Source organism: Sturnira hondurensis, unplaced genomic scaffold (genome assembly GCF_014824575.4).
Source record: "Sturnira hondurensis isolate 20B ecotype Veracruz unplaced genomic scaffold, ASM1482457v3 Scaffold0016462, whole genome shotgun sequence".
Lineage (NCBI taxonomy): Eukaryota > Metazoa > Chordata > Mammalia > Chiroptera > Phyllostomidae > Sturnira > Sturnira hondurensis.
This window is the reverse complement of record NW_028089093.1, coordinates 465839-492526: the sequence shown is the minus strand read 5'-3', so window position 1 is coordinate 492526 and position 26688 is coordinate 465839. Positions and strand designations below refer to the sequence as shown.

General features: G+C 39.2%; 1 protein-coding gene across 6 annotated transcripts in view; it reads right to left on the bottom strand.

Moving 5' to 3' along the window:
* PEX1 (peroxisomal biogenesis factor 1) overlaps positions 1-26533 on the bottom strand; it is a 51419-nt gene extending 24886 nt beyond the window's left edge. The window contains exons 1-12 of one of the 6 annotated variants that reach the window (XR_005069445.1): positions 26264-26529; positions 22159-22302; positions 19473-19556; positions 19171-19285; positions 18306-19072; positions 16625-16744; positions 13089-13212; positions 12754-12854; positions 11377-11459; positions 10094-10226; positions 3599-3695; positions 2271-2441 (exon numbers count right to left, since the gene is read on the bottom strand). Coding sequence is in view for 5 of the 6 variants with exons in the window: in XM_037066061.1 (XP_036921956.1) it covers positions 2271-2441; positions 3599-3695; positions 10094-10226; positions 11377-11459; positions 12754-12854; positions 13089-13212; positions 16625-16744; positions 18306-19072; positions 19171-19285; positions 19473-19556; positions 22159-22302; positions 26264-26392 (2068 nt within the window). In the remaining variant the exon portion in view is untranslated. Of the gene's footprint in view, positions 1-2270; positions 2442-3598; positions 3696-10093; positions 10227-11376; positions 11460-12753; positions 12855-13088; positions 13213-16624; positions 16745-18305; positions 19073-19170; positions 19286-19472; positions 19557-22158; positions 22303-26263 lie in introns of all 6 variants that reach the window. The other 5 variants (XM_037066061.1, XM_037066060.1, XM_037066058.1 and 2 more) reach the window with 5 other exon arrangements.
* Between the last annotated feature and the right edge of the window lie 155 nt (positions 26534-26688).

Sequence of the window (26688 nt, the reverse complement as noted above, 5' to 3'; positions counted from 1 at the left end):
TTCCTTCCTTCCTTCCTTTCATTCATTCATTCATTCATTCATCTACTAAGGACCTGAAGTTTTGGACCAGTCTCTAACCAATCTAATAGAGGAAGCATAGGAGGCACTGTATGAACTCAGAACAATGCCTAGTAAGGTTCCTGACTTCTGGATCTTGTAAATGAAAAGGAGTCTCTGAAATAAATATTATGGAAGGATGATAAATGTCCACATTGTGTTCTGTTAATAAAGCAAAATATAGGTCATATATCCTGACCTCCTGAACAATCTCTTTCCACCCAAGCCTTGCAAGTTTGGTTAGCATGAGGTCAAACCAGGCATTAGTAACACGTCTGAGTCCTGATGCAGACATTCGAGCATTCCCTTCAACACCACACTAACAAGCCTTGCAAGTGCTATAGGACTGGAAGTGTGAGACTAACACCAGTTTATGATAACCCAAGCCACTGAAGTTGCATTTTGTATCTATTTTCACTCTTAAGAACCTTGAGGCTGCTGAATGCTGCCAGTGCCCCACCCCAGTCCTCTCCTTGCATTCTCAACTCCAGTCATGAGTTATTCTGTAACAGCATGGATTCTTGCACCTGGGCCTTTGCCTGCAGATATTTCCTTTGGTTCTTCAGTAGTACGAAACTGCTTCATATAGGGAACTGATCAGCATGGCAGTAGTGAATATAGCCCAGTACTGATCCAGAAAACCGATCAATGTGAGGCGGCACACAGGAGCCAGGTGGACAGATCGGCTTTCCCATGGGGAATCAGGCCTACATTGTACCTGCGCTGCTATGAGACTTGCTTTTGTAAAACTCCCTCACCCTGAGTTAAGACTGCAGATGTTTAATGTACATCTCTGAAGCAACTCCCTAAAGTCTGTGCTAAGATGTTCCAAGGACAAAATGTAACCAAGTCAATCATTTTTATCATTCCCTTGCATTTGCAACTTTTTTCTTTTTTGGTTATCGGTAAGAAGTAATCACTTAACTAAATCCAGAAATAAGGAGAACCTTCTTTGATGTAATGCGACTGGAAAGCAGTAAAAGCCTGTCCAGGCAAGGGCTGGGGCACTCTATTCTTGAGAGAGTGGCCATGCCGTCCCTTTTTCTCCACAGGCCTCAGTAGTCCGTGTGAATTTGTCTACCTCATCCACAATACACAGACTGCAGAGGGCTGGAGTCTACATCAGCTTCACACTAATTTCTACTCCTCCATCAAAGCTCATCTCAGGCCCTGGCTGGTGTGGCTCAGTGGATTGAGCACCTGCCTGCAGACCAAAGGATCGCTGGTTCGATTCCCAGTCAGGGCACATGTCTGGGTTGCGGGCTAGGTCCCCAGCTGGGGGCACAGGAGAGGCAACCATACATTGATGTCTCTCTCCCTCAAAATAAATAAAAATCTTTATAAAAAATATTTTATTTATTTATTTTCAGAGAGAGGGGAAGGGAAGGAGAAAGGGAGAGAAATACCAATGTGTGGTTGCCTTTCATGTGTCCCCCACTGGGAGCTGGCCTACAACCCAGGCATGTGCCCTGACTGGGAATCGAACCTCGATCCTTTGCTTCACAGGCCTGCACTCAATCCACTGAGCTACACCAGCCTGGGCTGTCTTTTTTAAAAATTAAATAACTCATCTCAGTTATCAACTCCTCTAAGAAGCCTTCCCTGATAAGCCCTAAACCTCTATACCACCCCAAATTTGGGGTATGTGCTCCCCTAGTACCCTATAATACTCCAGAGAATACCCAACCACCTCCTAGTTATGTCACCCCGGTCAAATGACCTATTCTTTAATTTCTATTTACCGACCTGAAAAACCAGAACATTTGTATGTACAGTACAAAGCGAGTCCCCAGCCCAGAAAGGGCATTAAACACATGGCAGCTATCATTATTGTCAACATTCTGAGCTACAAATCTTCTGTTTACTTCTCTCTCTTTTCCTTGACTTTGAAAATGCAGACTGTGCCCAAGTGTTAGACAAACATTGGTCAAACGAACAAAGCAAGAGTAAATCTGTACAATTAAGCAATTTCTGATCAGTACAGGAGAGTGAAAAGTCCCCAAAGACTGGTCATGAAGTTGCAGACTCTTCGCACTGCTCTCATTCCACCGATGTTGCTGATACAAAACAACTGTAGAATGCTCCCAGAAGCTCCAAAGCAACACACAGCATAGATATGTCCTCTGAAGAGAGCAGATTTACCACTGAGAGCAGAAACGCTGCCTGATCAAAGAGAAAGGCCTGAGGCCAGCGAGAGGGTGCGCTGCCATTACCGTGTGCCAGCCGCTGGCTCTGCGCCGCCTCAGGACCGCGCTCCTGTTCCGGCAGGGCCGGCAGGCCGGCCAGGAGATCAAGGTCGTCCAGCAGAACCACTGCAGGCTGCCGCCACGCTGCCTCCGAGAAAGCTGCCTCTAGGGTTCTTTGTATGTTTTCAAGCCTTTTTCCTTAAGACAGATTTTAAGTGGTTTAATGTTATTTCAGGGTTAGGGAAGTTGAGACTGATCTTTTGAAAGCATTAGAAAAGCTCAATATTGACTCAACTCTGAGGATTAAATCCACAGTTTGTTAATATACCAATCATTAAAATTTGTTAATTGTATACAACATGGTTTCATTAATACCACATGAAAGGACCATGGACTGAATTTTATAAAACAGGAACATGCTACTGAAATGTCTGTGTGTATTTATGTACACCTAGCCTCTTTCCATACAGAATTTCAGATGGCTTACAACAATATAGTAAAATGGGAGCAGTTGTGGGAAAACGTAAATGAGAATAGGAGATCAAGATTCAGATAAAGTTAAATACAAATGATCCTAGAATTGCTATATTTGAATCATAAATTTGGTTTTAAACTTCCCACTGAATTACAAAGTTTTCATTTTCAAAGAATAGAAAACATACCAATCATAAGTCAATGTAAAGAGTTACTATTATTTAGCTCTAAAGCAAAGTTTTCGCATGAAGCTTCAAGCAGGATGGAGAGATGAGCAATCTCTCCAAAACTACCTTAATAGTGTATGAAATAGTGGGTTTTCCCACTAAAGGTCGTTTCTTAGTTTCTTATCATACACTAGACTCAAAAAAATACCGGAAAGTAAAATGACGAGTTGGGGTGATCTGCAGTGGTAACCAAGGGGAGAAAATAACTACTCAGAGTAAAATCTTTCTAATCATTTTCTTTATTGAATAGATGACAACACTGAAGACTTTCCAAGGCCCAGATGTGCACATAGCCAACCACAACTCTCTGTTCTGCTGCCCAGATCCACTCACTCCCACCCCAGGCTCGACTCGGCCGGTTTCCTACAGCAGCACAGGGACAGTTCATACCCACCAGCGTATATTCTAAACTCAAACTTTCTCAGAGTGGCATTTCCAGGAATATATTCTACAAAGAGTTTTGGCTAGAAAAAACAGGCTTCCATTAACTATGGAGAGTGTTTAAAAATTTATTAAAACATTAGAAAACCAGCCAAAGATTTAAAATTTCTAAGGAATTTCAAATTAGATATTTTTACTTTTTAAGTTAACTGCATTAAGTAATAACATTTCTGTCTTTCCACCCAAAAAGGGAGTTATGTAGAGTGTTCATACCTCGCAAAGCTTCACAGTCAACTACCTCCACATGCGCATCCAGTGTGTCAAATGCTTCTTTACAGACTGCCTTGGCCAAAGCTGATTTTCCACTCCCCTACAAAATAATTAGTTCATAAGAACTCTCCACAATATATTGAGTCACAGAAAAAGTTCCTGTCACTGTGGCAACCACAAAGATCAAATATGCATGACACAACGTTATATGACAATTATAGCTCAATAAAGCTGGGGGACCCCCCCCATCACTGGAACTCTAGCATCACATTATGGTGAGTCGCTTTTAACATCAAGTAAATTAATGGGAAGGAGTGAAAATCTGGGTTCAGGAAGTTGTAAGAGAGCAAATCTCACTGCAGGATAAGTGGGAAAAAACTATTTCCTACACAGTCAAGTCTAGCCAAGAAAACACATAGTATTCTACAAAAAACCAGGAGGTTCCATCTTTGTAGCATTAACAGCAAGATTCAAGTGTTACATAACCATAAGGTTAACACAATGATTGCACAGCACACAGACTTACACAGACACACGCCCTGTGGGCTCCAGCACCAGGGCAGTAGCTTGAAGGGCACCAGTGGTACAGGGGGAGAAACTGAAGTGTTTCTCAGGGTGACAGCTGGGGACAGCTTCCTCCCAGACAGAACTGCAGAGACTGGCCATCTTATATTTTCTGAGCTCTCCCCACCAAAGCCACAGTGACGCATTACCATATCTGAATCTCTTTCAACCTGGCTCTCACAAGGTAAGCCCCGCCCTGATGATTACCAAAGGGTCTGCTGCATCCAACTTACGGGCCCACCCAAGCAACTCTCCCACCCTGGTAACAGTGGCTTTTCCATGTGAAGGGATAGGCTAGGTGCAGGCTTCAGATCTTTCTAAATCTGCTCTAACAACCAATAGTTGAGCCCGCCTCCCCACCCTTTACCACTCAGAGTGGCCCCAGGCCTGGCACTAGCAGCAGCCAACTGCAGACTGCTTACAGCTTACACCAAGGGGACCCAGACAGAACACAGGTGGAGGCTCAACTTGGCCTGCACCACCCCAGTAAATGCACGGCCTGCACACCCAGCAGACAGTTACAGACCATGTCGACCACGTGGGAGCATGACCTCATCATTTCTACAAGCCACTGTGGTGGCTGGCCAGGGGTCAGAGCCAGCAGTCTCCCATTCGTCCCAGTCCTCCCGTTGAGCTGCTGACAGCAATCAAGACTCATCTACAAGATGAGGGAGTACTTGGCCAACACACGGAGGGAGCATCTCGAGTATACAGCTTGGCACATAGGGGAGACTGTGCCACTGGACCCTACGGGACACCTACTACATTGGGGCATGCTACCGAAGAAAACATAAAGCCACAGCCTTTTGTTATTGTGGTACCATTTGCTGAGCAGACCTATGATCTTGTTAAATAAGACTGACATTTTATTCTTCTGAGCTAAGGTCCTCAGGACAGGGAATTACTGGAAAGCAAGAAAAGCAAGAATAGAATATGTAACCACCCCTGGATGACGAGGGCAAAAGATAACAGTGGAACAAACTGCAGCTTATGCAAAACCACCTGAAACCTCCTGTGTTGCAACAACCCCCACAGCCCAGGGAGCACATTATACCAACTCCCTCACCCTTTTATAATCCAATAAAAGCTCAAAGTTCCCACCCCTCAGTGCTGATACATGTCTCTGCACTAGCCCCTTCCCTCTCTTGGAAAAGTAAAATAAAACTCTGCTCTCCGCACTTTCTTTCTTGGTGAACTCTTTCATAGCCGGCATCACTGTCCACTCTAGCAATCAAGACGCAGAGTCAAAGCAGCTCTACCTAATACATAGAAATAAACACTGGGAGGGGCCAAAATGAGGAGACAAACAAACGTGGACCAAATGAAAGAACAGATCAGAACTCCAGAAAAAGAACTAAACAAAATATTGATAAGCAATCTATCAACTTCAGAGTTCAAAACACTGGTTATTAGGATGCCCAAGGAACACAGTAGGGACTTCAACAGCATAGAAAAGACCCATGCGGAAATTAAGGATATACTAACTGAAATAAACAACAGTTTACAAGAATCTACAGCACAGTGGATGAAGCCAAGAATCAAATAACTAATTTGGAACATAAGGAAGAAAAAGACATCCAATCAGTACAGCAAGAAGAAAAAAGAATCCAAAAAATTGAGGATACTATAAGGAGCCTCTGGAACAACTTCAAGTGATTCGCATCATGAGGGTGCCAGGAGGAAAAGAGAAAAAGCAAGAAATTGGAAACCTTTTTTTAAAAAATGAAAGAAAATTTCCCTATTTTGGCAATGGAAATAGACATTCAAGTCCAGGAAGCACAGAGAGTCCCAAACAAGATGGACACAAAGAAGACCACAACAAGGCACATCACAATTAAAATGACAAAGTTTAAAGATAAAGAGAGAATCTTAAAAGCAGCAAGAGAAAAGGAGACAGTTACCTACAAAGGAGTTCCCATAAAACTGTCACCTGATTTCTCAAAAAAAAAAAAAACTTTGCAGGCTAGAAGGAACTGGCAAGAAATATTCAAAGTGATGAAAAGCGAGGACCTACAACATGGATTATTCTATCCAGCAAAGTTATCACTTAGAATGGAAGGACAGATAAAGTGCTTCCCAGACAAGGTAAAGTTTAAGGAGTTTATTATCACCAAACCATTATTATATGGAATGTTAAAGGGACTTACTTTAGGAAAAAAGATAAAAACTATGAACATTAAAATGGCAATAAATACATAACAATCAACAATTGAATCTAAAAAAAAATTAAGCAAAGAAGCAGAAGAGAGATGAAATCATCGGTATGGAGACCATTGGGATGGTGGCCACTAGGAAGCGTGTCTGCAGGAATGGGGGAAAAGGTGAAGGGATTAAGAGGTACAAATTGATAGGTACGGAATAGGCAGGGAGATGTTAAAAGCAAGTATAGGAAATGGAGTTGCCAAAGAACTTACATGCAAGCCCCATGGACATGAACAAAGGAGGGAGTATTGCTGGATGGAGGAGTGCTGGGTAGAGGGGGAAAAACTGGAACAGCTGTAATAACATGATCCATTAAAAAATACATAATAATTGTAAATACTTAGTAGAGAAAGGTAAAAGTCTTCTGTAATCATCCCACTGCACAGAAGTAACCTCTGTTAATTGTTTTGATGTATCATTCTTACAGGCATTCCACATACATCTTATGAGCATTTAGGAAGATGGGATTACAGTCTTTATGGGGGTTTATGAGACAGTAAACCACTGTCTCTTTATCAACAATGAGCAGCTGAGTCTGCTCCCTAGTACAATGCCACGGTGGGACGCACTGGACCACAACATTCAAAATGCCCTTTCTTAATTGTGTATCTATTCTGCTTCCAATTTTTAAATATTGCAAGTAAAGCTAAAATAAACACACACCTACATCTAAGTTTACTTATTTGGGAGATTATAGGTTTAGAATAATATCTAGAAGTGAAATTACATCAAAACCTTTGTTTTACATATTTAAAATTTTGCTATGAATTGCTATAGTGCCCCCTAGAAAGGCTAAACATTGGTAAGTTTTTATAGTTTTTTAAAAAAAATATATTGATTTTCTCCCTCTTTCAGATATTAGTAATCTGTGTTCTCTCTCTTTCCCAGGGGGTTACTTTTAACAATCCATTTGGTTTATAATTTGTTATAAATGGAGCACTTTGTTGAGTGCTCCATTTCCACTTAAAAATGAAAAATATGTAAAAATAAAATAATGCAAATTCTATCACGGCCTCTTATGATAAATTCAAAATTCCTTTCTTCTTTTTTCCCCAGCTTTATTGGGCCATCACTGTCTAATAAGGACTTTGGGTGAGTTAAGGTACCCAGCATAACGATCGGACACACTTCAGACACTGCAAACTGACGACTACAACAGAGGTAGTTAATTAATGCCATCGCCCCTCACGGAATCACCCTTGCTTTTTGTGGTGGGAACATTTAAGATCTACTCTCTCAGCAACTTCAGGTGCATAATGCCATTACCTATAACTACCACGCTGCACATCAGATCTTTTCCTTTTTTCTTAGCTTTGCTAGAAGCTTATCAATTTCCTTGATCTTTCCAGAGAAGATTTTAGTTTCACATATTTTCTCCATTGATTACCTGTTTTCAATTCATTGATTTCTGCTCTAATTATTATTGATTTGACCAAAAAGTCTGTTTTTTCCCCGTAAAAGACACATTTTTCATTTTCACTAATTCACTAATAACTTTATTGATTTGAATATTCTGAGTGTGTTAGCTGTCTCCCGCTATTGGCTTCTAGTGGGTAGAGGCGAGGGGCGCTGCTACACATCTTCCAATGCATGAGACAGCTCCACAGCAAAGAATCATCTGACCAAATGTTAATAGTACCAAGAAACTTTGTAAACCACTTTTGACACGTTCAATCAGTCACAGCACCTTCTCCATACACTGTACCATCTTTTTTGCATTTCAGTTGTGTTTTCACCTTTCTTGAAATAACAAACCACAATACACCAAAAATGTTGCTTATTTCCTTCCATCTTCATTATTAAAATGATTACACAAAAATGTACCAAATTTGATAATTTTTTTAAATGCATGCTGATATGACAGCCATCACCATATAATCTAACAAAATTGTTTCAAATGAAGTTAAGGCAAGGAAGCACTACTTGAGAAATCCATACAGAAAAAACTAAACAAACTTTTTGGCCAACCCAGTATTTCTCTTCTTTTGCTGACACTGGGTTTAATTTGTTCATCCTTTTCCAGTTTCCCAATGTGGAGACTTAAGAAACGTATTAGGAGTAGTTGCTATGTGTCTTTTTTTACAATAAAAATCGGAAGAAAGCAACTGGGCTAGTAACAGGAAAATTAAGTTATTATGTTGGAGTTAAAAGTGAACAGAAATTTTTAAAGCCTTAAAAAATTTAAAGATAATTTTATTAATTTTGAATAAATGGAACATTTTTAAAAGATTTTATTTATTTTTAGAGCAGGGGAAGGTAAGGAGAAAGGGGAAGAGAAACATCAATGTGTGGTTGCCTCTCGCACACTCCCTACAGGAGACCTGGCCAGCAACCCAGAAAATGTGCCCTGACTGAGAATCAAACCTGTGACGCTTTGGTTCACAGCCTGCACTCAATTCACTAAGCTGAACCAGCCAGGGCAAAGCCTTAAAATTTTTAACTGCCTGCGAATCACGCGATTGCGGTTCGATTCCCAGTCAGGGCACATGCCTGGGTTGCAGGCCAGTTCCTGGCAGGGGACTCACGAGAGGCAACCATACATTGATATTTCTCTCCCTCTCTCCTTCCCTTCCCCTCTAAAGATAAATAAATAAAATTTAGAAATTTTTTTAAAAAAAATTTTAACTGAAAAAAACAAAAGCACAAAGAATCCCTGGCCGGCTAGGTCAACTGGTTACAGCATTGTCCCCATATGCGAAGGTTGTGGGTTTGTTCCCGTCAGGGCACATGCAAGACACAAGAAACAATCAATGGATGCATAAATAAGTGGAACAACTAAGTGGTCTCTCAATCTCCCCCCTGCCCTGCACTCCCCCTCTCTCCCTTTCTCGAAAATCAATACATAAAAATTTAAAGAGCCCAAAGACTCACAAACACTACACTATAACCTGGCAACAACACAGTTAGTAGAGACTAAAACTGCAGGCCCTTTCAAAGGTCAGGAACCTCTAGCAGGAATGACAGAGTTTAAAAAGAGAGGGACACAAATCACCAGTATCAGGAAACAGGACTTCCCAACAGATTCCACAGTCATTAAAAGGGTAATAAGAAAACACTATAATTTTATGCTCATAAACGACAACTTAGAAGAAATAGAACAATTCCTCAAAAACTATAAACTACCAAATGTCTTCCAAGATAAAATAGACAAATAAGGAAATTGAATTTATAATTAAGTTAATGATAAAAACATCTCCAGGCCCAGAAGGTTTCACTTTTACCATTTAAGGAAGAATGAACACCAATTTTATATAATCTCTTTCAGAAAACAGGGCAGTAGGGAACACCGCTCAACTCTTTATTACCCTGACAGCAAAACCAGACAAAAGGGGTATGGAAACAGAAAATTGAGGGCTACTACCTCTAGTGAACTCAGGCGTAAAAATCCTCACCAGGATATTAGCAAAAAGAGCTCTGCAATGTATACAAAGAATAAAGCAGGTTCAACAATCAAAAATCAATTAACCCTATCACACACTCTATCAATATCCTAAAAAAACCAAAAATCATACAATTTTATCAACTGATACAGAAAAAGGACAGGGGGAGCATCGCCTGATTCATCACTACTTCCCCAATATCTATAGCAGGCACTCAAAAATATCAGTGAAAGTTTTCGGTATCTTGTATTAATAACTCTGTATAACATGATCAAAACTCAGAGAGGAATGAGAAGTTGCTAGTTAATGCACACGCGCACATTTCAACCTCGCGCACATTTCAACCTCGTACCTTCCCTCCTGTGAGTAAAAGGGCTCCATTCCGAAGTCCCGCCACAAGAGACACCAGCTGCCGAGACAGGGGGCGTCCCAGGAGGCTGTGGGTGATGTGCTCCACGGAGGACAGGCCTAAGGAGGCCACTCCTCTGCAAAACACGGACATTGTTGCGTGCTAAAACACGGAAGCAGAGTAAGATCTGGCTGCAAACATTTATTAAACTTCCCTTCCCAGGCGAATGGTTTTTTAAAGAGTAAAAATCTTAGAAACTTTTCCTTACTTGAAAGCGTGTTGAATTAACGCCAAACCTGAGTCACAGCTTTACAACTAATTTACTTTCAAACCTGTGGAATAACTGAAAAGTTCTGTCCAAATGGGACTCCTTAAGAAACCTGTCTTAACATATACAAATGATTTGTATGTTACTAACTCAAAATGATTTTCAGTTTGGTAATCAACATAATCATAAAAGGGTGCCTTTAAAATTATAGGATAACTGAAGACTAATTTTCTCTTAAAAATCGCCTTTGAAATCCAGTTGTAATCTGTAGATTATATGAACATGAACTTCAACCTACTTCCTGGCTCTGACTGACAATTTACTTCTCTTAATATCAGAAATTCCTAAAATTAGAGTCTGAACTAAAGAGATTTTATTTTATACATGAATATTATGCTGTATTTGAACACTGTTACTTTATGGTTTATTCTTTTAATAAAAACTTACAGACTATACTATAACAGGAAATCAAATCACTACTACTATCTCTAAAAGCTTCTGTGAAGAATTCTAAGAGGTAATGTTACATGACATTTCATAGTGAATGAAAGACAGAAAGAAACTGAGGTTCTTTCAGATTTGTTTATCTACAGGTTGGAGAAAACACAAATAATCCCAATTAAAACATTAATAAGATACTGAAGGAATAACTTAACTTGAAATATTTTTAAGCACTCAAGTAATGTTTTTATATTCAACTTTTAGAATAAACTTACTAGCTCTAAGATTTATTGTTTTACTGAAGCACATATGATCCAGTTCATATCTAGTTGCTTTCTTCTCACAAATCAAATCTCAAAGTAAAGTTTCTAATAAGCTTCAGACTTTGTTATCTAGGACAAGGCAAGTTACCAAGCTAGGCGTGAAACCAAAACAAGCCTTGAAATAGTATCTAGTAATGAATTAGTATGAGTATTCAATGACATGAACATCTACTTTAATATTTACACATAAAAACCCTGCTAGAGATAATGTCGAACACATCTCTAAACATGCCAGTTTGGCCATAACTTCTTACCCCAAGCAGTTCAGCTTTAAAAAAGGAAGAATAAAGTCAATTTCCTCACTGTTTTCTTCTTTTAGCATAGGATCTAGAAGGACCTATAGTAGCAAGGAAAAATCAGTTTTACATTTCAAAGTTGTATCTTCTGCCTCTTTTCCTTGGGTCCCAGAAAACTGAATTGCTGATTGTTACACCACAAAGAAAAGATACAGTGTGCATGCAAGATGACTACAAAAAATAGTCTTGACAAGAATAATTTACGCATCTGAGGAACACAAATATTTATGATCAACAAGCAGTAAAGAATATCATCTCCTTTATGCATGTTATACATCTATCTTTATTTGCAATTTTGATTTGCATTACATGTTCTTTTCCTAAGTCTTACATTTGAATTTTCTCTGAATGGTACTCTTTCAATTAAATTTTTTTGTAATATTTTATTTATTTATTTTTAGAGAGAGGGAACTGGAAGGAGAAAAAGTGGGAGAGAAACATTAACATGTGGTTGCCTCTCATGTGTCTTTCACTGGGGACCTGGCCTGCAACCCAGGCATGTGCCCTGACTGGGAATTGAACCAGCAACCCTTTGCTTCACAGGTCCACGCTCAATCCACTGAGCTATACCAGCCAGGGCTGGATTAAATTTTAAAAGTAGAGAAACAGTGTCTAGCTCCAAACACTGATATTCTAAATGACTAGAGCACCTTCAATTTTACAATGACAAAAGTAAATAGCCTAACTAAAACATTATATTCTAAAGTAACCCCTTTTGGCCCTGTCCAGGTAGCTCAGTTGGTTAGAGCGTCATCCTGATACACTAAGACTGCAGGTTCAATCCCAGGTCAGGGCACATACAAGAGTCAACCAAGGAATGCATAAATATGCAGAACAACAAATTGATGTTTCTCTCTCCATCTTTAAAATCAGTTAGAAAAACTAAAATAACCACTTTTAAAATACTTCTGGAATAAAAGTGATATAATATTTGTAAAGAGTTGAGAATTTAAGAATTGACAAAATGATACAAGTTGCGCAGCAAAACTGCAAGTAAAAATCTGAACTTTAAAACTCAAACCTCTAAAGCTAAGTTTTGTTTCAATACAGGAAGAATTTTAAGTCATGCTCCACTGGCCAGTTAACACCACCAACTCTGTATTCCTGAAACTTAACTGTGCTAAGGCAATGACTTTAAATTTAGGGTAAATCAACAATTTGGGTACATTAAAGAGATTAAAGAATAAAATATTTTAAATCAAGTTATTCCTTACTCTTATCATTTAAGTTTCTAATACACTTTAGGATGCAAGGCATTACAGGTAAATTCATACTTCATTATCAATCACATCTGACAAATATAATTTCATTGAATATTCAATAGTGTGCAATTACTTGGATTGTGATCTTCTGCAGCAGATTGGTACTCAACAGGAAATTATCTTCTTTTTCTTTTTCCCAAGGATGAACTATATTCAGAGAAAACTCCTTCAATCCTATTGAAAAGAAAGTAATACATGAATGGTACTGAAACTGAGATAAAATTTTAAGATTTTAAATATCAAATCTATTTAAATTTCAATTAAGGCATTCTTCAGTATGTAAAACCTATTTAATTATCACTGTTATGTTTCCTGTTCTTACATGTCACAGTTGGAAAAACAATGACTTCATCAAAAAACTTTGACTTGTTCAGTAGGAAAAATTTCAAAATAACAAAATTTACACACCATCTTTAATTTCCAGCTTAATATATTCCTCCTCTGACACTACCAAAGGAAGCGTGGTTGTGGAAGACTGCTGAAGCCATGAGTAGAACACAGTTTTTATGTTTTCTTCAGTTATGTCTCTAGGCTGCCAAAGAAAAGGAAAGAACAGCAACAAGTTATCCTAATACCTAATCTTAACCTTAATGTCCTTATTTTAACATCTTACCTTGCTAATCAAATGTAAACCTCACTGAACAAAACCAGGATGATTTTGTTCAACCAGAATGTGCCCATTCTGGAGGCACAGACTTAGGATTTGACATTACAGTCAGTACAATTTTGAGTACAACGTAGCCTGAAGAAACATTACAAAGTGGCAGTTTTAAACTTTTTCTCTATGCCCAGCGTTACACATGCCATAATTCCACTTACTGGATAACCATCCCAACTCCATTCTCTCTTGCCTCTCTCTACTACACGGGTGGGAAAGCAAACTCTCAGCTTGGATCCCTAGCTTGGAGGTGGGGCTGGCGTGTGTGGGGGTGTGCTCACGCGTGTGCATGTGGCTGGACTCCAGCCAACAGCATGCAATCAGCAATCCTTGGTAAGGGCTTATCTTCCTCATTAAATGGTAGAGAAACCTAGTAAGGAAAAGGCTTTTGCCTTGTGCCTTTCCTTCTGCTGCCTGTAGTGCAGATGTGATGCCTAACAGTACAACAAATATCTTGCTTCTAGGAGGAAGAAAGTCACAGGCTGAGGATGGCAAAAGAGAAAGGCCAAAGGAGCCTAGATGCTTAATGACAGGGTTTAACAATCCAGAGCTCCTCTAAACCTCTATGAGAAAAATAAACTCTTTATATGTTCAAGTCACTTTTTTTCCTTTTCTCTGTTAAGCTGGCTGCAATGCTGATATGTTCAACACATAAAGTGTTCAAAAGGTATGAAGAAATTGAGAAAATCATTGCTAATTTTAAGGCTTTAAATTAAGTTTTTAAAACCTTTTTGAAATTATTAAGTTTTTAAAACCTATTAGAAATTAAAAACAGGAAAAACAAAACTCACACAGGAAAGATGATTGGTATCTGCCTAGGAAATAAAACCTCTCTTCTACCATTCCTCCACTGGTACACTATCTCTCTTCATCCAAAGTCAAGCATTTACCTGTGGATTAAGTTCAATTCAAAACCTGAGCACCACCAAAAACAGTCTGAACTAAGATATCACTTTCCCATTCTTACGTATCATATAAATAGTTACTTCTTTGGATATTATTGGGCAATGGGATTAAAGAACAAAACCATAAAATAAAAATGAGACCTATTTAAAAGACTTTTAGAATCAGGAAATAACTCAGAATTCCTCTATAATCAAACATCTTTATGTTCCAGGTGATACAATCAAAGCCCAGAGAGACCTGCTGAGGTCATAAAGTTTCCACTAAAATATGCAATTTAGGGTAAGAAAAGCGTTTTGTAGTAATATCCCATCACTAAGCCAAAAAATAAAAAAAATCTCACGGTCAGCAGCTAATGATTTTCATACATAAGAGAGCTAACTTGAAAGATACCAAGGTCAATAGCCAAAACGTTAAAACAAAACTACAAATCACTGTGCACTATTGAGCCCATGTGTTAAGTGCCCAGTTACACACTGTTACGGAAATGGCGTGCATTCTATTTGCTTTCCTCTTCTCCAGTCATATAATATATGCTATCTTATCTGACGTTTCAGCAACCAGAAAGTTCTGTTAAATTGATTCTTTCATGACACAATGACCATCGTGATCCTGAGGATCCCAAACTACCATCTGAATTATCGGAGGAGGAATTTTTTAAACATATCGGGTTGGCCAAACAGTTCATTCGGCTTTTTCCACACGATGGCTCTAGTAGCATTTAGTTGTCTTTAGCTTCATTCCAAACAATTTTGTTAGACTGTATCATGACAACTGTCACATCTGTGTTTAGTCAAAAAAAACTTATCAAAATTGGTGAATTTTTGTGTACTCATTTTAATACTGATGATGGAAGAAAATACAGAACATTTTCAGGATATTACACTTTATTTTTTCAAGAAAGGTAAAAATGCACCTGAAACACAAAAAAGATGTGTGCGGTGTGTGGAGAAAGTGACTTATCAAACATGTCAAGAGGAATTTGCAATGTTTTGTCTGCAAACGTGCCCCTGGACGGTGCTCCACGGCTGGGCAGGCCAGCTGAGCAGAGAACAAGCAACAGAGACATTAACTGAGAGGGGTCAGTACCACACCCCACAGGAGGTGGCCTAGACACCGGAAACGTCCAGATCAATAAAGCCACTGGTGAAAATGGAAAATGAGTCTTTTACTTCATGGAAAAAAACATGTGGGCTTTATATTATATCTATAATACAATAATTTTCCTGTATTATAATTCTCTGAGAACTGGTAACCCAAACTGGTACAGATGACAATACTCTATTAAAAAGATTTTACAATTAAGTTCAATACCTCATTTCCTGACCACACCAGTTTCTAAAGAATCAACAGAGTAGCAACAAAACAGTCTAGCACCCTTTTAGTCTGCAATATTAATACTAAAACAACATGAGAGAAAAATTTAAAAATCAGATTAACTGTGGCAAAAATATCAACTTTTTAAAAGCAAAAACTCTCCATATTTGTATTAGCGCATATGTGTGCTCTCTCTATATATACATATATATAAATATATATGAATATATGTATGTTATATATAAACAAATATATATAAACAGTACATTATGTGTGTGTGTATATGTATGTGTGTGTGTGTGTATATATATATATATATATATATATATATATATATATATATAATGTATTGTTTATTTAAGACTTCTTGGTTTCTCAAAAACTTACACACAAAATCACCATATGCCCTGCCATTCGATTCCTAGGCGTCCACCAGAGAGTGGAAAGCAGGGACTCAAACAGATACTTGTACTCCAACATTCCTGCCAGCATTACTCACAACAGCCACAAACGTGGGAACAACCCAAGTGTCCATCAACAGATCAATGGACAAACCAAATGTGGCATATTTAAAACAGAATATTGTTCAGCCATTAAAAAAAGACAAAGTTCTGCTATGTGCTACCACATGGATGAACCTTGAAAACATATTAAGGGAAATAAGCCAGACACAAAGGACAAATGTTATATTATTCCATTTATATGATACAACTGAAATATGCAAAATCAGAGAGATTATAAATTACCAGTTACCAGGATCTGGGGGAATTGAGGGTAGGGCATTACTGCTTAATGAGCACAGAATTTCTGCTGGAGTGAGGGAAAAGTTTCGGGGATAATGACGATAGTTGTACAACATTATGAATGGAATTAGTGCCAATTAATTGTACATCTAAACTAGATTACATAAAAGCATTTTTATGTTACACATATTTTACTAAAGGGAAAAATACTTCTTTGCCCTTCTAACAAAAAGGAGTACTACATTATTATTACTTAGTTAAAGCAACTAGAAATTTTATAGCACATGTAAAATAACTGTGACATAACATAAATTTGAACTTACTAAGTGTTCTCTAGGTTGTAATTTTAGAGATCTTGGAATTTTAGGGGTAATTTCCAGTGGAGCTATTCTGACTACTGCATGCATTTCTATATTCAGTCTCTTTCTCAGGTCATCTGGAATCTGAAATTTAAAAATAAATGAAAAAAATATAATTATGCTCAATGGTTGATTAAAAATATTCCATAGCACAGATATTCATAGTAACTTCTATGAATTCAGATGAAATTATGTAAGTTACCAAGATTCATAGTATAAACAGATGGATGTTCTAGTATTGTTATATGACAAACATTTCAATTTCTCCCCTATATTTCTTTTTTAAAAATATGTTATTTATTTATCTTTAGAGGGGAAGGGAAGGAGAGAAGGAGAGAAATATCAATGTATGGTTGCCTCTCATGAGTCCCCTGCTGGGAACTGGCCTGCAACCCAGGCATATGCCCTGACTGGGAATCGAACTGGGATTGTGTGGTTCGCAGGCCCGGGCTCAATCCACTGAGCTACACCAGCCAGGGCTCCCCTATATTTAACACCTCTTTAAAATGTGGTCAATGTCCATCTACCCAGTCAAGACTTCTTGAGTACCTGACGGCAACTACCGCCACTCCTCAGGGGCGGTGACACCCCACCCTTAGAGTGGAGTGGGAAGTGCGGACCCCTCACTGCTACCTCACGTGGTCTCCAAGACTCTACCACCATCGCTTCTTCACCCCGTCCTCAGCACACAATTTTAAGGAAATGAAAGGGTATTCATACCTAATGGAGAACCATTAATAAAGGAGGCGAGTCATAAGAAATTCACATTAAACAACGCAGTGGGATGTCCTAAACTGAGTTTGGAGCTAACAGAAAATAATGAGGCCATGATCCAGAGCTTTAGAAAATGATGTAGATCAAAGAAATTAAAATTCTGAAGTCAACTACATGAAGGGCATAGGTTAAATGGTGAGAGGAAAAGAAATCTACAAATCCCTATCCCTTCCTATTTTTCTTCATTATTTTAACAATTTCTTCCCCTTATCATGAAGCTTCACTTCACAATGGTTCAAAATTAGGCTCAAGTAAAGGGGGCTGGTGACTCACTTCACAAGAGTGTAGCATTTACATTTGAGGCCAGGATGAGAGAGTAGAACATCAGTTGTTCTACTTCCTCTCTCAGACACACACAAGTTAAAGGGCTGATACCAGCAAAGCAAGCAGTTTACGGGTGCATTCCAATCCAGGTGTCATGAGAGGGAGCTGTGGGCTTCTCCCTACACTGGGCATTTCCCCCAATACACAGCAAGTCCTTCTGTGCTTCCAAGAACTTGGAAACAAACCGTATGCAGGTAGTGAAGATGTGAGGCTCTGAAGGGCACCCCAAGCTAAGCATGAACTCTAAAGTCACCCTGCCTGGGTTTGACTCCTAGTTCTCCTCACCGGCTTTTGAATCCCTGGCAAGAAATTTTCACTTCTCTAGACCTGTGCCTAAGATTTTACTGTCCAAGTTTACTTAGGCAGAAAATACACAATTTTTATGCAAACAAGGACTTTACCCTACAGAAATGTGTCCCAGCAGTGATTTTTTAGATACGATTTCTTATTATATTGGTCTTTCAATTTATGTTATTTTAATTCATAATTTGGGGTAGTTCAAACAACATAAAATTATTTCATTCCCAATTACAAACTTTATACTAACCCAGACTTTCCCGAGATGGAGAGCTTCCACATTTCTGGTATATTTTATGGCATTGTTCAACTCCTCGAGTCCATTCCATACCACCTTTAGCACATAGGCCTTACCGGCTTCTTGATTATGGTCTAGGCTAATTTGTTTTTGATCTAATGGTTCTGACATCCACTTTTCTTTTTCAGGTGGCAGGACATTTTGCTTTGTTTTACTCTGCTGTTGCTTTGGAGAAAGTAGGTGAACCAGCTTTCCATAGGTCACAGTATAGCTGGGCTCCACATCAAAATATTCCTGGTCCCATGGAAATACATGAATGGCATAGTGTTTGTGAAATATAGAAGTTGCTGATGCGTTGCATACACTGGGAGGCTGAGATTTACACACTCGGAAAATATTGTCTACAGGAACAACTGTTGACTGCATATTTTTGAATGCACTGATTTCAGTCACACCCCAGGATGTCTCTTGTTTCTTTTCAGACCCAAAAGAGAAAATACTTCCTATCATAGCCCAGAAGCTTGGTACTGATGGGGAGTCAGCTGTACCCTCTGAATCTGTTCCATCAGATCCAGTAACCTGTACAGTATCTGACTGCTGTTGCTTGGCTTGGAGTTCTTCTGCCAATCCCTTTTCGTCTCTTCCATAACTACGAGATGTTCCACGTGCATTATCTGCTTTAGAAAATGTGTTTTCTTTGGCTTGGCGGGTCTTTGGCTGAATAAGGAGTCTGGTGTCAGTCTCCAACCTTCCATAAGTGGCTGTTGGTATTAGTGCAACTGTGTACAAAATAAAGCTCATTAATGCACATTTGCCTCTGCTCTGGACTCAGTGCTCTGTCAGACAGTATGATGGCAAATATTACAACGGCACCTACCGATCTGGATAAATATGTAGGTGTGTTGATCGACCCAAACAGGAAAAATGGCTTGTGGAAAAACTATTCGAATTTGATCCAGAAGATGCTGTTCCAGGGAACCAGCATGCAGTTCCTAGAACCAAAAACAAAAAACCTGATTTTACATTTTGTCCATTCCACGTCTGTTAGGAAAATCTCAAGTCGTTCTTGTAACTCAAACCAACTCAGAATATATATGATGAAGCTCAGAGAGAGACTTCTAAAGACGCTGATATTCTGAAGTATTTTAATCTTAAATAAGGTTATTTCACTTTCTTTACCAGTATCTCCCAATCATCTGCTGACAGGGGTTCCACCTCAACTTGCTGACAAGATACCACATGGGAACACGGCTTGAGAAACACCTGAAAGACATTATAAAAATATAAAAGTACCTTTTCTTTTATTTTTTAGAGAGAGGGGAAGGGATCTATCTGTTGCCTCTTGCACGCGCCTAGATGGGGGGCCAAACCCGCAACATAGGCATGTGCTCTGAGTGCGAATCAAACTGGCAACCCTTCACTTTGCAGGACGATGTCCAGCCAACTGAGCCACACCAGTCAGGGCTAACGCTACGTTTAAAAGACTTTGGTATCCCTGAAAAATAATTTCTCTCTTTAGGTATATAATTAAGTATGAGTGTGTGTGTATGCAGTCCTACTTGACAGATATTCCTATTTAACTAGGCCTTGATATACACAGCATTTTAGGAGAAATTATTTCATAATAAATTATAGCAAAAAGGAAAATACATTCTAAAAATAATAACACATTTAAAAATAATAATATAAAATAAAAATAACCACTTAAAAAACTAATGTAAGTTAAAAAAAATGTAAGGAGAAACAACACTGTCATCAAGTCACGGCTTGGTCTAGTACAGAAATACTATTTTTTCTAGTTTTGTAACTCTTAGTTTTATAACTAAGTTTCAAGCCATGCTGCTTCTATTTCTACAAAACTAAAACACAGACTGAAACTGAGATAACAGCCAATTACTTAAATTTAGAAGTATAATCATTCACCACTAAGAGTAAAGTAAGATACCCCTCATTCCAGTCTACAGAGCTACATGAAATGCTCGTGTGTCACGAGAAACTGGAATCTACCGTCTTACTTTCTTTCCTCTCCTGTTAGCATTTCTAGAGCTTGGAGGACTAAAATCCAAAGCCACCAACTATTAAATGCTCCAGGTAACCAGGCCTTCCTTCTCTGCTTTTGTGGACTGGAGCAGAATTTCCCCACATGCCTTACCCGACTCCTCAGTGAATTTCCCTTCAGTACCTCCCATATGCCCTATTTGAAGGGGGTGATTCTGAGGAAGCACAAGCAGCCCCTGCCCACCAAGACGTCAGAGTCCTGTGCAAACCAGTCCATTTCTGGTTCCTATCAATGATGCTTTGGGAGACATCACCTTAATGATATTGCTACAATATAAGGTATCTACAAAAAATCAGGTAGAAATTCACTTTGAAGCTCGAGGGAGATAAACACAAGCAGGACTGTTCAGAATGCTGATGAGACATCAAGATCAGCACCGGGAAGCTGATGTTCCTCACAGGGAAGTGGCACATACTCAGAGAGCAGAACTGTAACTTATTATGAAATCCTGGGCAAAATATCCCATCTCCCTAGGTTAATAGAGCAAGGCACCAAGATTAGTCATTTCTAAGGTCACTCTGGTGCTAAAGACTTAAGATTCTAGGAAAAATATAGAATAAGCAAAGGACTTGTGCTAGGCCTATGATTTCTCATCAGTGGTCTACTCTCATTATCAAAAACATGCATGTGTTCAAAATAAGTTAAAAAAATGACACTTTTGTGTACTATGGAAACTGGTAACAGAAAGCAGTTAGCGCCAGCTATCGATGTTTAAGAGTGCAGCCCTCTAGATGTGGCAATTCAATTTTCACTATTTCATTCCATATACACAGAGATGTCCAATGCATATTGTTTGTACTACATGGAAGGGTGTCCCTGATTTGGTTTGTGGGAAAAATTGCAGAAAGTATGTATGACCTCATTCTTTAAATACTAAAGGTCTAGTGAGACCCCAACATACAGTACACATTTATTCTGAGGCTGGGAATAGAAAAAGGAAAAACATTTTTTATTTTCAATTGTAAAGTATTTGTAATAAATAATGTACTATTTCTGTAGTTTAAAATGTTTTTAAAAGAATTAATTGATGAAAATAATAAAATAATAAAACAGACATGAGTAGTCCTTAAGCTTTGGAATTTACAATCTAAGTACATTCAATTCATTGCAAGACAAAAACAGAAGAATAACAACCAAATAACAATTATTTGTTTATTATTAACAAAAAATCTATCTAGGACAGATTTTTATTTTTTAATACAATTCTTTTTTTAAAGATTTTATTGGTTTACTTTGGGAGAGAGGAGAAGAGAGGGAGAAAGAGAAGGAGAGAAATGGCAATGTGCAAGAGATACCACAATCAGTTGCCTCAAGCACGCCCCCAACTGGGAACTTGGCCCAAAACCCAGGAATGTGCCCTGACTGGGAATCAAATTGGAGACCTTTTGGTTGGCAGGCCAGTGCTCAATCCACTAAGCCACACCAGCCAGGGCTGTAGGACAGATTTTTTAAAATCAAGTATAACCCTGGAAGGTTAGAAAATTCGTCAGAAACAAATACAATGAAGTTCAATAATTAAAGTAAAGTGAAATAATTTATAAAGCAAAAATTGTACAAAAACAAAACTAGGGAACCTGGAAAATGAGTAAAATAGAATATACAAATCAACTAGAGCAAGGTAGACTACAAGATAATGACTTAACAATGGTATACAGGGTCAACTTGAATATCCTAACTAGTTAGAGTAACATACAGGTAAGGTGTCATCTCTCCTCCTCTAAAAAAAACCCGAACTTTAAATTTTATTACCATCTCTATACTTCGTGACATTAGGAGAAAGTCACTGTCATCACCTTTGGTACTTACCTGTTCCCCATTCGAGAGTCCAAGTTTCTGACCGACGTGTCTGTTAATTTCAGCCACATTTTCACCTTGATCACAAAAATGCCTGCCTTCCACCCAGCTCAAGAACACAGGCTGGTGACCCCAGGCTACTTCTATAGCTTGATTCTATTTGTTCAAGAAATAAAAAAATGGGGGGGGGGGAGGTTTTGAAAGTTTTTACATGCTTTTCTGGATTCACGTAAATGTTAAAACTATTACTGTAGTCCACAAACACAAAAACAGTTCTACAGCTGGTTGACTGCTCTCTGTTATCCACCTGTTACAGCATTTAAAAAGCTATAATCATTTCCAACACCCAACACTGGTGATACTTCAGATGAAACCAACACACATTACCATAATGGCATTATAAATTGACTCAACCATTCCAGAATTCAATATGGCACTAGGTAGCCAATGAACTTATGTAGCCTGGAGATGAATTAATGGAGGTGAATTAATGATGAGAAAAATTAAAAAAACACAGCAGAACATATCTCCGCAGTATTCTCTGTAACAATGAAAACTTAGGACTGGCATAAGTGTCTATCAACAGGGAAATTATTATTTTTTAATTTAATTCTGATTCAACTACAGTTTTCTGTCTTATATTCCCAGCCCTGCCCCTCAATAGGGAAATTATTAAATAAGCTATAAATTTACTATCTTAATAAAGTATGAGTCAATAACTAGCAAGATACCATGATCATTAAAAATACAACAGTAGTTACTTATTAGAAGAATAACAAATGCACACAGTGAAAGTACAAAAGCATAAAATGTGAGGGTAGACCCCTTTCCACAGAGGTAATTACTGTTAGCTTCTTATGTACCCTTCCAGAAATTTTATATTATGCAGCTTCCTAAATAAAATTTTAAAGTTTTATAACTAGGAAAACACATTTGTTAAAAAATAGTAAAATAACATTTATTCTCATTAAGAGCATTCATATAAAATATGTAAGTTTGTGGCTAAGAATGAAAACAATGTTTTCTATCATTAAAGAATTATGAACTCATTATAGAAACCTTAGAAAATATATAATGTTGGAAGAAAAAACAAGAATTATTGATATTTCCTCCACAAAAAGATAACCATGTGTACAATTTGATTGATTTCTGGCTAACCTTTTTTCTATGCACAATTTTTAAAATTAATTAATTTTTTAAATTAAAGATATTACTTTAGCCAATAACATTACATACATTACAGGTGTACTATAACTTTATAAATCGACTTCCATGGGCTCATTTTGTGCTCACCACCTGAAGTCCAGTTTCCTTCAGTCACCACGTATTTGACCCCCCCTTTACCCTCTTCGTCCTCCCCCCACACTCCTTCCCCTTTGTTAAAAAGTTAATTTTTTACATAGTTGTATAATATAGTCATGATTTAGTACCCTCCCACCCCCCCGCTTAACACTGTATCACAAGTACTTTCCCACACATTATTTCCTAATAAAAAGTAAGAATTTCATTCATGGCCACTGAGACTTAACATATTAGGAAGTTTTAGTATTACCAAATTCATTTATTAGCATCAAAATAAATTATTAAATAAATCCATTCATATATATATTTTACTACCTCAAAATTGGTTACAGTCTGTTTTTTGTGTTTATTTAAACAGAAATTTCCAAGGATATTAGAGCCACTTCTGAGGTAATACAGTTTAAATTGACCATGTTATTAAAGCTGTATAAAGAAAATCGCCCTGGCTGGCATTGCTCAGTGGACTGAGGACCAGCCTACAAACCAAAGGGTCACCAGTTCAATTCCCAGTCAGGGCACATGCCAGGGTTACAAACCAGGTACCCCAGTTGGGGGTATGCAGGTTATTTCTCTCCCTCTCTTTTTACCTCCCTTGCCCTCTCTCTAAAAATAAACAAAATCTTTAAAAAATGAAAAAAATAATATCATCGTGTATCACTTAGTCATACAATTTTTCTCACAATTCTTCACAGGACAGTCCAAGTGCTCTGGCTGGCAAAAGTCTTTCCACTGAGCACAGTGTGATCAAGTAGAAAGGGCGCTAGATGTACAGCCAAAAGTCCTAAGTTGCTACATCAGCTGGAACTATGGGAGCTGACAGGTAACAAGAGTAAAGCTGATCGATACCCCAGATGCTTCCTGTGGTGTTTTATCTAAGTCAGTAACATATAACTGCGATCAATTCCCCTACTTCATATGAAGTAACTTTTAAAACCAGAAGTGTTAAGTAAGGAAACATAAGGTATGCCCCGAAACATCAAAAAGGAGAATTTCACCAACTCACTGGAAAAGAGGAAAATCAACTTTAGTAAAATGGAAAAATACTTCAATTATTCATTTGGTCAAAATGTAGTAACCAGCTCCTAAAGTCATACTCTGTGTTGAGCTGAATTTAGTAAACTTTGCAGACTAACGTTCTGAGTTCATTTTTACAGCAAAAGTTTTTCACTAAGACCACAAGGCCCTTGGACACTTGGATAGAATAAAAGGACAGACTGGAAAGGAGCCCTCTGCCACTTTCATCTAATCAACGAATGATTGACTGCCTGCTTTTGCCCAAACCTCCTGCAGCACACCAAAAAAAATTTTTTGACGGTCTGAAAAAAATAGGTAAATTTTTGGTTCATTAATAACTGATGGCCACTGTTGTGTTGGTTGTGGTCATTCTCTAAAAATTTACTTTTTATTGATTTTAGATTTTCAAGAGGGAGGGGGTAGGGAGGGAGGGAGGGAGAGGGAGACAGAGACATGGATTTGTTGTTCCACTCATGATGCTCTCATTGGTTGCTTTTTGTATGTGCCCTGACTGTAAATTGAACCTGCAACCTTGGTACATAAAAGACAACACTGACCAACTGAACTACCCAGCCAGGGCGCATTCTCATTTTTTAATTTGACAATCTACGGGAGATCAGTGCACCTGACTAAATAAATAGTATGTACTGCATGTTTTAAAAATTGTTGCGGCACGCTGATATAAAATCGCGGATTCAGAAAGACATGTAACAAAAAGTAGCTAAAGTGGAAAGGTGGGATACTTGAAATTATTCCAAACTCGTACATATTTCCTGCATGGATTATGCAGTGGTGGCTACCACACATTCAGGATTTTCAAGGTTTCAAATAAAGGTATGTCTCCTTGTATTGGGCTTCACTTTACTGTGCTTCATAGATGTTGGTAGTTTATACAAATTAAAAGCAAGACACTCCACTGGCTTTATTGCCACACGCGTTAGATTGCAGTGGTCTGGAACCGAACCAATAAGGTACGGCTGTGACCTAGTCCTTTGCTCCCAATAGTACACGCAAACTCACAGGCCAAGTGTCTCTGTTTTTAATTGGAAATACTGGGATGCTCTGCCAAGGAAGGGGTGGAGCCACGAATCACAATCAGAACCTCTAGAACGGCAACTGACAGCATTAGTTCAAATAACCCTAACTGCCCACGTCCAAGTATGCATAATCCACCGTACACCACTGGCGCTGTTCGGCAGTGTTCCGAGCCGCGGGGTCGCAGGGAAGAACCTTCATTTTATCAACCTGCCCCTGGGACAGGGGCACAGCCCAGCCTCTGAGCTCCGGGGACAAGGCGCTCAGTCCCTGTTAAGATACAAGATCTCAGCTAACAAACCAAGTCTGCTTTCCCTCTGGAGGCCCGGTCTGCAAGTGGAAGACACCTGGAAATCGCTGGAGGAAAAACATTTTTAAAAAGCAAGCACAACCATCAACAAGAAACAACTTCTCAAGAGTTTTCCAACCTGAAGTAATATCTGAATAGAAAACTAGACTATAAAGATGTCTGAAAGCCCAGTTTCACCGAGTGAAGGGCCTGGAATAAGGCCAGTTCACTTAAAGGCCCGGACTGTACCAGACGTGGTGGGGGCTGCAGACACGGCCCCCGACTGTCCCTGCCCTCGAAGGGCCCTCAGTCTGGCCTCTGCACTGCTCGGGGACGCCGGGAAAGAGCCCATGCCCGCCACTGGGAGAGGTCTGCGCGGCTGGCGCGTCCCAGGAAAACCTCTTGCTCGCCTGACTGGACAACCGACCAGGTGTCCCGCCTCCGGGCTTGGAGCCCCGTCCCGGGCCAGCGGGTTACCTGCAGCAGGTGCAGCTGGGACACCAAGCGCCGAGGCAAACGGAGGAAGCAGTCACGAGCGTTGGTGAAAGCCACAGTTACGACAGCCCCACTTCCCCCCGCACCCACTAAGCGTTCGCTGCCCCACATGGTCGGCCGACGCGAGGTCCCTAGCAGACCCGGGCCAACCTCGCAGGCCCTGGGCGTCGGAGCTGGATAACATCGATTGGCCCCGCCCCTAAGGCCCCGCCCCCTTCTCGGGCGGCTCTCGCGGCCGGTAGCGGGAAGGGTAAGCAAGCATTCTTTCCTGGCCACTCCGCCGCGCCGCTTGGGGGCGGCACCTCCTTCAAAGAATTCTCGTCTGCAGGAAACGATGGCCGACGCTGTCGATTCTCCAGCCAATCCGGGCGCGCCTTGACCCACCCTTTCTATCTTATTGGGTAAAC